The sequence below is a fragment of the Lonchura striata genome, chromosome 1A (assembly GCF_050655825.1).
Source record: "Lonchura striata isolate lonStrDom1 chromosome 1A, ASM5065582v1, whole genome shotgun sequence".
Classification (NCBI taxonomy): Eukaryota; Metazoa; Chordata; class Aves; order Passeriformes; family Estrildidae; genus Lonchura; species Lonchura striata.
In genome coordinates, this window is record NC_140741.1 from 48,889,987 (window position 1) to 48,902,993 (window position 13,007).

The window sequence follows — 13,007 nt, forward strand, 5'->3', positions numbered from 1 at the left end:
TTTTTTGTACACTTATGTCTGCACTTTGTCATGACTAACAATGCACTTACAGATGTGAACAGCTGTTATTTTTGAAATGACTTGGATTCTCTGCTTTTTCTGAAATCTGTTTGCTGAAAAATAGACTACATAACAAAAGTACCCAGTAATTGCAGTAGGATCCCACGACTAAATGAGAAATTAGGCACACAGAAACCTCTGTAAATATTGCCCTGTATTTCTGGGAGCAAGTGGCAAAATGTTTGATGTGGAGTGCTACCCAATTACAGAAAGAGAAATGGATAAGGGAAAAAGGGAATGTGTTGGATTTTGATTTATGTAGAGAGAAAAGCTGAAAACTGTACTTGTGGGACAGCTGGCTTTGCTCTGGGCAGTTCAGTCTTCATGTCACCAAGTCTGAAAGATTGTAGTGATCAGGCTCTTCCACTCAATCTGGAAATGATGAGCAAATCATGGAACAGCTGGGGTTAAAGGATAAGTAACCTATTTAACAGAAGCAAATGTGTGTGTTTCTACCTACGCATAGAAACCACATACACAGGGAAGAACTACACTGTAAAAAACATGATTCATTGTAAGGCTTCTAAGGTAGGGGTCAGACCCTTGTAAAATGTCTTATGTTAAATTAATTTTATAGTTATTATGGTAATTATTTCTGTAATGACTCTCTTTTCATTTCCATTCCCTTAGGGATACATGCCATGAACTCTTGGGACATGTGCCTCTACTTGCTGATCCCAAATTTGCACAGTTTTCACAAGAGATAGGACTTGCTTCACTGGGAGCATCTGATGAAGATGTTCAGAAATTAGCCACTGTGAGTCAAAATCTTTTTGTGGCATGCTCTCTCATCTCTCCTCCTTTTTAGCTGATGAACTGATGTGTATTGTTGTATTAGTGCTGACTACATTTTCAGGTTCCATATCACTATAGTTTGACAATCACAGAGCTTTAGGTGTTCTTATATTGTTTTTAGGAAGACCTAAGCTGATCACACTAAGTAATCAGTTTCAATTTTTATTTTCCATAATCACCAATTTTCAGGGCTAGCTGAGATGAATTTTGTCTGCTTTAAGGTGCTGGAAATGAGTAAGAAAAGTAAACTTGGAAAAAACCAAAACATAAAACATTTTGATGTGTGCTCTGATCTGTTAGATCTCCAGAGGTGGCCACTTTAGCTCTTAGCACTGATATTTCTGTACTCACCATTCAGTTTTGCAGCCCTTAATTGTATTCCAGTGTGTGATGGATTTTAAGATGACATTGCATCCTTGCCTGCTGCTCCCCTTGGAGACTATGTCGTTACTAAGCCAAGGCTGTGCAGCAGTAGATCTAGATCAAGACCAAGGCTGGGAGATGGATTCTCTCTTGCATCAAGTGAGTCACAAGCCAGCAGACAGTGTGAGCTGTCTGTGTGTTAAAGCTGTTAGATACTGCTGAGACTGGAGCCTTCATGACCTTTGTGTGAGGAACCCTGTCAGGCTGTCTTGACTCTCCACCCATGGGCACCTGTTAGCCCTGCGTTATTGCCATATTCTAGTAACTGGGATGCAACCCTTTGCATCGTGACATAAATAAGTGACCACTGGTCTTCACCAATTGCTTTGTTCAGTTGTTTTGACTTACTGTATATTTTCTTTGGTGGATCCTGTTAAAACTAATGCAACAAATGATTTAAGGAATTATTTTACTCCATATTTATAAAGCTCCACATTTAAACATTTTATCTTCTGAAAAATTATGTGAGATTGAGCAGAGGAATTGATTACTTTAAAATTTTGCATCATACTGCTGCTCTTCCACACAAGTACAGTGGGGATTTAAAGGCTTGGAAAGAATTGTTGGATGCAGAGTCAAATTATGTTCAATTAAACTGCAGAAGTTTTGATGCACTGTCTTAGCAGTGGTTAGAGTCCTATCTGCCAAAAAAGGTGTTTGTACCCCTTTGTTTGATTTGAATCCTGTTTGATTTGAATCTTCTGGCTCCTTACAGAAGAAACCTCTAAATTTAATCAAACTGTTTTCATTCCTTAGTTAGACAGGCTCAATGTCTTGATCTTGGCCAACTTCTCTCATGTGATTCCCAGTGTCTTCCTTGTTTTTCTAATGGATGTCTGTGGAGAAGAAACTTTGTATGGAGGAATCATGAAAGTTGTGTACGTATTTCCACATGTGCTTGGGAGGGACTTAGTAGGACTGAGTACCTAAGTAGAACTTAGTACCTTGCTATAACATGCAGTCTTAGGAGAAGCTACCTAATTGGCTGTCCCTGTAAGTATTTTGAGGAAAATTATATGCCCAAATATTTCAGCCCAAAATAACCTTGGATGACATGGGCCTGTTGCAGAGGAAAAGTTGGTACTGGGCTGTTTGGGTAGAGATATTAATATAAAGTGACCTCTGAATATTACATAAATGCTTGTACTCCTCCTCCTCACAGAAGTTCCCAGTTATGATTGACTGTGTCATCTGAACAATGAGCTGCTCCTGAATCATAAACCAAAAAATAAAAGGAGACAGCTGAATCACTTTCCTTTATCACACTGAGAATCTGATATCTGAGTCAAAGCTGATTTCTCCCCCCATGCTGGAAATAGCTCTTTCAGATGGAAGAAACATTTAGAAAGAGTCTGGCGGTGTTATATTTTGTAGGAGCACAATGAGAGGCTGTGCTCCCCTGGGGCAGATGCTTGACAAATACAGAGATGTTACTTGCCCTAAATTGTGCAATGTAAACAGCCAACTTGAGAGCAAGTAGAAAGAATACCTCTCAGTGGTGAGGGTGAGGAGGCCAAGAAATTCATTCAGCTGGGCACCAAATGTCACCTGAGGTGCCATTGACTAACTTTTGCAGCATTCAGTCCCATTTCCATCCTAGATAAAAAACAGACACAGCAAGCTGAGAAATGCCAGCCAAGAGTCTTAACATGGAAAAGCATTGCAGGTTCCAGCGAGGCGACTTCAAAGTAAATAGAGAAATGAATGGAGAGAGAGTATGCATATTAATGAGCTTGAATCAGTATGCCCAAAGCAAGCTTGCCATTAGCCTGACCTGTTTGAAAAGATAGTGACATTAAGGGGTGAGCCATTACAGGGAGGACAATGGCATTAGGAAGAGAGGAAAACACCTCTTAGGAATTCAGACCAGAAAGAGAAGAATTATTACAGGTGATTTCATAATCTTTTGCTCCATTCTGCTCTCAAAAAGACACTGTGTATCAGCTTTGATAGATCTGCTCTTTGTGCCCTGCCATGAGCTGCAAAGGAAATATCTGATGTTTTTTGTCCCTGCAGGGCTGACACACTGGATGTAGAGCAAGCTGAAACCTGGTGCCTGGGCAGACTAGAAATGTTTTGTAAATTGCAATTAGTCATGTCTGTGAAGCCCCATCGAGGGCAGGAATTAAATGGGAGAGCATTGCAGGGGCCCTGGTGCTGGCCAGCTGGAGTGAGAAGAATGGCTGCAGGGGAAGAGAACTGAAAAGGCAATAGGCAAGTTCCCTCCATCCTCTTGGGGTCTTGTAGTCAGATGGGGGAAAGAAGAAAGAAATTGCTTCTGCTTTGTCATGAGAGTGGAACACTGAAAGAGCCAAAACATTATCTTTGTAGTGGTTTATTGAAAGATTCCATTTTCATTTACAATATTTCAGGAGAGTAAGAAAGAGGAAAGACACAAAAAAAAAAAAGGTGACAGAGATTATGTTACTGAAACAGAGCAAAATATTTGCACCAACCACTTCTTTTTATGGGGTGTGCTATAATGCAGTTTCTGGTTGAGGAAATACAATATTGGCCATGCATGTCTTGGTTCTAATTATTATCATCATCGTTTCTCATATCCTGTCCTGTTCTGATTGATTTTCTAAAACTGTTTTTGAGCTGATTTTTCAGCATGTCTGTCTTTCTATTTTCACATAGTACAGAAATAAAAAAGGCTGTCTTTTCTGCTTACCTATCAAACCATAAACTGTAGAAAGGACTTGACATGAGGTGTTTCAACTAATTTATATAGTATATAATTTACAACATTTAACAGTACATAAGGTAAGGTTTTTCCGGGAAAATTATACCAAAAAGTACATCGAGATTTACATTTCAGTGTTAACTTGTAATTTGTGGACTTGGGAGCCATCTTTGTAAAGCTGCAAGTTGCTAAGCAGGAACCTGCCTATCTTGCTAATGGCAGAAATGCTCCTGACTCCTGCTGAGTTGTCTCAACACAGATCAGGTTGCCCCTTCAAGATGCATATGTATAGGATGTGTTTGTGTAGGTGAAATTCAGTGGGGCGGTTCAGAGAAGGGGTTAGCAGAATGTCTTTTTCATGCAGTTCATCACCAAATCTTTCCACCTAAAAATCTGGTCATTAGGGCCTAATTAGTTGCACTAAGTTTTTTCCCAGTCATTGCTGGAAGTTACAAATGTAACATTCAGTTCTTTAGAGTTGTGAAACTTTCACCTTTTCATCTTTCTTGATAATATTTGTTCTTGTGTTTTAACAGCATGAGACAGTAGAAATCAAGAAATTTATTTAGTTCTGGCTCTCCTTTACATGGAAAACCACAAAAAATGCTTCTAAATTTGAAGGAAATTTATGTGATGAGGTCTTGTAAATGTATTTCAGACTTGTGAATCTAAAAGTTTTACCTTGCTTGGATGGTCACTGAGGCCAACAGTTCATTTCTAAAGCTAACTTTAATTTTTCAGTGTATGTATCACCAAAAAAAAAAAAAAAAATTTAAAATTATATACAACATTCAGAACGACCTCTCTGGGTTGTGGTAATTCTTGTGATTTTTCCAGCCTATCTTCCCTCAGGATTTTCTGGTCTTGTTGACATCATTCTAGTCCTTTTACCACACAAGGTCTGGCACATAATTCAGAACAATTCTCCATTATGTTTGCTGAGGAGATAACCAGAATGGAAAAAATGGGAGCATTTCAGATTAAGGTGGAATAGCGTTTCGTAACTTAGGGAAGACTCAGCATTTGTGGTCTCACTAGATGGAATAGCCTCTCATCTTCACGAATAACAGATTAGATTCCCCATAGGAGCTATTTAGTACTGCTAGGCTGAAAGTATGTTTTGTGAACTGGCTTGCTGTCTTCCTCCATGGATGAGCAAATGGAGTTGAGAAGAAAATTTGAGATTTCAAACATTTCTACTGTACATCTAAAAAATCAAGACCACCTATCTGTTTTTCATTTGTAGTTGTGAAATTATTAATAGGGAACTAACCATCATTTTAAGTCTGTGACCAGTTCCCCTACTGAAGCTATTCTGACATATAAAACTAGTTATGTATTGGCCAACTGAAACCTGATATAACAATCCAGAAGCTATAGCAGTCACCCAGCGTATTGAAATTTAACATTCAAGTCTTTGCTTAGTGTTTTTTCTGTATCTCAGTTGCATACCATGTATTTGTGACAGATGTCAAGAGTGGGCACAGTGAGTACCTTAAAACCAGTGGTGACATAATGGAGTTTCTTGCAAACATATTACTTCCAGCTACACCTGTAGCTACTGAATAAAGGAGTAGAAGCATAGCTGGGATTGTATTCAACTTAAAACTGCTTGAGTAAATTTTGATGTGCTTACTGGAGTTATATGAAATTACTCTGATTTGGGCTGTATGTCACTTAAGGGAGATGAATTAATTCCCAGAGTAAAAGCTAGGACAATAAAGCTGAAATCAGGTATGATGGATCACTATAGACAGGCATTGTCCTGTTATACCATGATCTGTACTGTTCATTACTAGGTGGCCTGGGCAATGTTTCTGTTCCTGACTTTGACCAGGCAAAACCACCCATATGAAGATGCATTTGGAAATCGACCAAGTTGTGAAACCTGACACTTTAACAAGGAGCACAAGCAGATGAAATTTTGTGGCTTTCTTGGTCATTACAAAGTCACACAGAACTTTGAATCAGGAGTAAAGGATAACTTACTAATGGATTACTTTGTTTGGTGAGGTGTTGCTGGGCTCACTGACCACTGCTCTAAAACCATTCTGTAATTTGTGGGCTTGCTCTGAAAAATGTTCTAAAGGAATTAATAAAAAGTAATGGTCTCCACTTTTAAGGGTTTGTTTCAGCAATGCTTTTCAATAAAGTAGCTGAAGAACTGAATTGAAGTCCTTCCTACATTATACATAATCAAAAAGGTGAGCAAAAAAGATAGTACATATGCCACAAAACAGGACTAAGGGAAAAAAAAAAAAACATCTGTAGATTCCAGGGATCAATATTTAATATTATAGAATACTGCAGTGGTCTCCTGGAGTGCATTTTTACAGTCATTCTGTCAGACATTTGTGGCCCAAGAAGAAAAATATCAGCAGAAATACTTAACTAGCTTTAAACTAGCACTCCAGATTGAAGAGTTCCATTGCTGGAATTGGGAGCTAATGTTCATTATTTTCTGCAGGATTTGTGGCAGTCTGCTAAGGCCTTTTTTTCTGGGTATGGAGAGTCTGTTTCCATGTTTGTATCTGCAAGAATTGCTGTGCTGGTCAGGGCCATGGCTGGTGACTTGTGTCCATCATAAATAGCTGCTTAGGGGAGATGAAAGAACAGGATGAGCATAGCTGATTATTTTAAAATGTTTTCCAAGCTTCTCAACAATCAGGAACTTGAAGAGCTCTTGTTCTCACAAATGTGGTTTCTATGTATCTAATTATCTTGAAAGGATTTCTGTCCAGAGACAACTGTTTATGTTCAAAGAGATATATATTTTTAGTACCTGCAGTAACTTTGTCAATGAGCTCTATGGCTCAACTACTCAACTATTCACTGTCTGATGAACTGTCTCATTTTGTTGCTTTTAACCTGATTCCTACTAGGTTTTTTGTATATGAAGAGAGAATGATCAAATCATCCCTGGAGGCTTTCCATATGCCATCATGACTACAGAACACATCTTCTTGCTTAATTCTCTCTTTTCCTGGGTAGGAAACCAATAATTTGTTTAGTCACTCCTCATGCTATTGAGGATGTTATTCCTCCCCTGAATCCTTTCCAGCTAGAACTGGAAAAGAGAAAGTATGTATCAGTCACCAGGCTGCGGAACACAGTAAATGAGCAGCTGGAATGGTAAAATGAGTTTTGATTAAGAGTAGGACTGTGGAGTCAAGCCAGTTTTAGATGTGCTTGCTATAGAAGTGGGGACCTTTCATATGGTAGGAAGACTGGACCTGGTGGTGTAGAGCTGACAGAAGTTGTTGCTTAGGGACGAAAGAAATAGGCTGGATGCAGAAGGAAAGTAGGATTCAGTGGATCCATCTTGCATTGCTGTACAAGGATGCGAGTCCCTCCAGTATGTGATCAGAAAGGGGTAGGTCGACATAGGATGTGTTACTCTAGGAAAGAAACATCTTGTGCTTTATACTGGGTCCCTCAAAGCTAAGAAGGTGAAAGAGGGCTCACCTGTCACTACGAGGGTGCCCAGTTGGTCAAGTCAGTAACCTGCTTCTTGAAAGAATCTCATGTTGTCCTGACAGACAAAATCTTATGCTCACAAGTGACTAGAAAGAGTGTTGTTCTATAAAGTACTTTTAAATATGTATCCTTGGGCCCAGCCCTGTAATGAGGATGCTAGATGCAAGAGAGAGCTAATTTGACTTAATTGGGAGCAGGGAAGAAATTAAAAACTTTACTGTAGAAATAATATAGTTCATTTTAGACAGGATGTGATTTATGAAGATCAAGCCCTAAGCAGTTAGAAATGCTAAAGATAAAGGCTCTATTAAAATAACAAATTGCAGCCAGAGACTGGGTTTGCTTTTATTTCTTGCAGCATTTTGTTTCCAAAAGTGGTTAGATCATAATCTGTGAGGTTACTGGACTGCAAATGCAAATTTTCATGCACACAAGTAATACATTTTGACATAGAGGTTAACAAGAGAATGGTGCAAATTTCACACAGCACTGGCTTGCTAATTACGTTTGTTTATTTTCAGAAGCAACTTCATTTTCATTAAGAAATTGCAGATTCTGCAATAGTAATCTTTGCCAGTAGTTCAATAGCTCACACTCTGAACATTTGCTCTGCTACAGTAGTAATGAAAGTGAGCCTGAAAAATAGCTTAGAAAAAGATTGTGGAATTTAGGAGTGCATGCAAGTGGTAAGCATCTTCCAATTCAGTGTTGGATCCAGTTGAGAAAGGCTGAGGAATGGTTGAAAGGAGTCTACGAATTTTGATAGGATTTTTTGCATATTTGTTTTATCTTTTTACCTAGAGTTGATAAAGTATTAGCAAAAAGACATAAAGTGTCTTTTATAGAACATATGTAACCAGGAAAAAAGGAAGTATCCAGCATAAGCTTCCAGTGAGCAACAATAAGACAAACATTTTGGGTAACAACTACTAACAAATCAATCGTAAGTTACAGGAATAAAGCTTTAAATATCAGGGGAAAAAGAGCAATAAAGGAGAGGTTTGGAATATATTGCTGCTGCTGTTCCTGACTGCCCCTGAGCTTTCACCAGTATGTAGAAGGAAAGTGAGAATCCTGGGCTCTGTGTAGGTATTGTTCACATTGTAACAAATTATTTAAATCATTTGTACAAGACATGGACATCCTCCAGCAGCAGCACACAAGTATGTGGGTAAATGAAGGAATTTAGCATATGGTAGCTCATTTCAGGCATGTCTAGATCTTGCTTAGGAGTGAAGGAATATCTGTGCGGTACGTGCACAGGTGGAGGAGTTGGCTTTACCTATGCTTTCCATGGAGCCAGAGCTGCTGAGGAGTGCTGTGCAAAAATAGCTTTGGTGGCTGCAGGGAGGGTTCTCTTAGGAGCAGCTTCCTGAAGGCAGCTGTGTGTTTACCTGGCTGGGACTCAGTGGTGTTGGGATGGGCCAGCTCCAGGCTTTTGCTCAGGGATCTGTGCATCCTGCTGCATTGTGCTGTGTAGACATGGCTGCTACCCTGCATACCTAACCCTCATGTCAGGAGTCAGTGACCACATCAGGAGAAGGAAGCCAGGAGATTATACACTCAGGCAGAAACCAAAACTGTTATGTGTAATCACAGAGTCAAAGTATCACAGAATGTGTCAGGTTGGGAGGGACTGCAATGGATCATCTGGTCCAACCTCCCTGCTCAAGAAGGGTCATCCTGGATCACATTGCACAGAGTTGTGCTCCAGATGGTTTTGAATGTCTCCAGTGAGGGAGACTTCATGACCTCTCTGGGCAAAGTATTTCAATGCACGGTTACCCCCACAGTAAAGTTCTTCCTCATATTCAGGTGGAGCTTCCTGTGCATCAGTCTCTGCCCATTGTCTCTTGTTGTATTGCTGGGCACCACTTAGAAGAGACTGGAAACCTCCCCTTGACACCCTGCCTTCAGGTACTGATAGACATTGGCAAAGTCCCCTCTCAGTCATTTCCTTTCAAGGCTGAACAGGCTCAGCTCCCTCAGTCTCTCCTCATAAGAGAAATTCTCTTGAGTCCCTGAGTCATCTTCATAGTCTTTTGCTGAACTTGCTCCAGTAACTACATCTCTCTCTTATACTGGGGAGCCCAAAACTAGACAACTGGACACAGTGCTCCAGATGCTGCCTCACTGATGTCCTCAAACTGTTCACTGTTCTTTTTATTGTCTGGGATAGTTCAGTAAGTAATTTTGCTTCCAAAAGGACATTCATACATGTAGCTATTATGCATAACCCAAATAGTGTAGTATGGAAAGAATCTTAAAATACACACCTGTACAGAGCTGAACAGATGCCAGCTTAATGTTCACACCACAGGACTGGACATACCTCACATGTTCAGTCTAATTATCTCACCCAGTATGTTGAGTGCTTTCTTTGTGTGCACGGATTAAAGCATGGAAGTAAGACAAAATACTTCTGGCATCTGTAACTATGCTGAGGGCTCAACTCCTTAGTGCTGCAACCTCAGAAGCGGCTCTTATGCCTGTCGTCACCTTTCTGTCAAATGGCATCAAAGTGCTGGATGGAATATATAGTCCCATAAATTTTTAATTGAGATACTTTTGGGTGATCTACCATCTACCAATTTTGCAAGTATAGCTTAATTTTATATTTATAAGTCCAATGCTGATGCTACAGAGGGCCTGGGGGCAAGTTTGCTGTTGCTTTCAATAAGCTAGGTCTGTCAGCTAAATACTAATCTCATTTCCATGTGTACCATAAGATGTAGAGTTGTATGCATACAAATGCAAGTAGAATTTGTTGCTGTAAAATTAATTTTTATCATTTACTTTCCAAATGATCTTATTTAGAAATGAGGGTTTCTGCCAGGGTTGAATTGATTCTAAAGGACGTGTAATTTTGCAGTTGTGTCTCTTCCTTTGTCCAAGCTTGTGTGGTACATCATGCAACAAATTCTGTTAGCTACTTCTTAGAGCTAGTAGACCTTGTGAAGTTATTGCATAAAGGTTTTTGTTTTATTTGTTGATTGTATGATTTTGGAAAGTTAAAGCAAGTACTTTAAACCTGAAAGCTTTGTTGAAGCCAAAGACAAAGTTACAGAGAAGGGCTTTGTGGCTGTTAATTTTGATTGTTTTGGTTTGATGCCAGCTATGGCTGAAATTGTTGCAGTGCAAGGTCAACAGAACTTCAACATGGTGGTGCCCTTTCAGGCATACTTTGAACACCTCCACACTCTTATTCTGTTAGTTTGCTTTTGCATCAGACATAGCATTACTTTAGACTGAAGAACCTTGTTTCAGTTGTCAGCTGTAGGTTTCATATATTCTATACCTTACAGAGAACTTTCTATAGATATTTACAAAGATGGTGTCTACTAATAGTGCTAGATAAAGCAGTTTGAGCTCAGAACTTTTTCAAGACATGCTGGAAAGAGTGGGTACTCACACATAATTTTTTCCCCTGTAAAGTGTATTACTCTTTATTTTTCCCTAGAGATTTTTTTCTCTACCTTGAATCAATAGGCTGTAATTGTATAATTATATAGTTTGACTACATAAAAGTAGCTAAAATTATAGTTTAACAAGACATTTTACATCTCTCAAATGTAAACACCTTTCTTTATAGGATTAATTTTTCACCTTTGAATAAGCATATTAGCTTATATACAGATATATACTATACATTATATAGTATATCTCATATACTGTACATGTTATACAGATATATACTATACTGCAATGAATTTAGGACCTATACAAGCACAGAATTCTTGCATATCCATGGAAATCTGATCACTAGTGACAATTTTGGAGTGATCTTCACATTTGGTAGTCAGTCACCAGACCAAAAGTTACTTCCAGAAGACACTTCCAGACCAAAATTTCCTGTAAATTCCTTTGACTTTAATAGTCACGATCTCTCTGCTCACAGGTATTTGCTCTGTATATTTTTTTCCACCTTGCAGAATACATGTTCATGTGATTTGCTCTGTGTTTGCACACTGATGGCAAGTAAGTCAGTGGTGACTCGGTTGACTACTCTGTGGTTATGACAGATTCATTTAACATGCTCTCACTGCTGAAAATCAGGGTACTGCAAAAATGTGCTCAGCCGTACTTGAGAAAGATTTTGTTTGGGGCTGTGAAAAGCATCTTCAATTTGGATATATTTTTAGTAGCAAAATTAACAGATATTTAAAATTTCCTGAGCTGCTTTTCTTATTTGATCTGTCTGTCAGCTTGACATGAATAGAACTTACACTTTTGTGCTTATGCCTACTATCTTTTTTGCTTCTTTTTTGCAAAGCAGGTTGAGTTAATGCATTAAGAGTCACAAAAGCTTTTGGGAGTCCCTTGGCATTTATGTGATTAAAAGAACATTGAGTTTAAATGCAGTGTTGCTGTTAGAAACTGTGATGTTTGAAAACAAGTCAGCTATTAAATCCATTTTCAGTAAGTAGATACAAGAACTTAATTTTCTTCTTAAAATGTTTAGGAAATTAGTATGGATGTTAATAATTTTGGAATAAAGTTCTAACTCTTTTTTGCTCTTCAGAAATAAATTTGAAATTAGCATGACTGTGAAGAAATAGTGCATTTTTGCCTTGAAATCAGAATTTTAAAATTTCACTGGCCAGTTGTCCCTGTCTCTTCTCTCAATGTGTTTTTGCCCCTACAGTTACAGAACTTGAGAAAGGTCTGATATCCTTTCAGCCCCAGGAGGATGCTCTCCTTTCTGAAGATATAGCCTCCCCTCATTAGTAGATACTTTAGGAGTTTTTCAGCTGATCATGTACACAAGAAGCTCATACCCCTCCTTGGCTAAAAGAACATGGGAGGCTCACTGGCTCTCTGCATCACTCCCTGCAGTATAACTGTCACAGGCAATAATTGGCCAGGCAATTAGTGGGGACACAGCCTGCTTCAGGGAATGGCATCAGGAGAAGCACCACACGATCCTGGTGCCCTCCCCAGGGGAATACCTGTTAGGCAGGACACCAGGGCTCTGTCTCTGGGCTGGCCCAGGGCAGCTTCTAAAGAGGCCTCACAGCTCAGAGTCATGAATTCTGACAGTGGACTGGCACAGGGCAGTGGTTCAGTAAACTCCCTGCTTACAAGAAAGTGAGGGTAGCCTGTGCTGTGATTAGTTGCTTCACCTTTGCGACTTGATAATCTCTGGATTTACTTAGCCAGTCTGTCTAAAGCTTTTCCCAGGAGAAGTGGAAGAGAGTCCTGTGCCAGTTTCCCCTTTTGCAGTTTGCTTGGAGCATTGCAGCATTTTCAAAAGGATGAACTCTGCCTCCCCATCCTGAAGAGTATTTCATGGAGTGCTTCAAGTTTATGTTTTCTTTTCTGAGTCGCCTGCTTGCCTTGGAGTAGAAGATGGCCTTTTTAGAGAAAGACAAAATGTTGGACTGGGGCTGAAGTCTACAGGTAATTGTGGTAAATATGTCCTGAGGACTAAGCTAGGCTTTTGTATATATTCTGGCTCTGGATGCTGGGGGGAGAAAAATGTCTAAGTGGTCCTTTTCTATTCTCTGGATATTCTTCTAAGCCAGACAGTTCACAATTTGGGGTAACACAAGGCTGGGGAGAACAC

The 13,007-nt window shown here is 39.4% G+C and overlaps 1 protein-coding gene across 1 annotated transcript in view; it reads left to right on the forward strand.

The window, feature by feature from the left end:
* Positions 1-13,007, forward strand: part of TPH2 (tryptophan hydroxylase 2) — a 59,310-nt gene that overhangs the window by 29,332 nt on the left and 16,971 nt on the right. Inside the window, exon 8 of the mRNA XM_021528980.4 lies at positions 691-817. Coding sequence (XP_021384655.2) covers positions 691-817 — 127 coding nt within the window. The remainder of the gene's footprint in view (positions 1-690; positions 818-13,007) is intronic.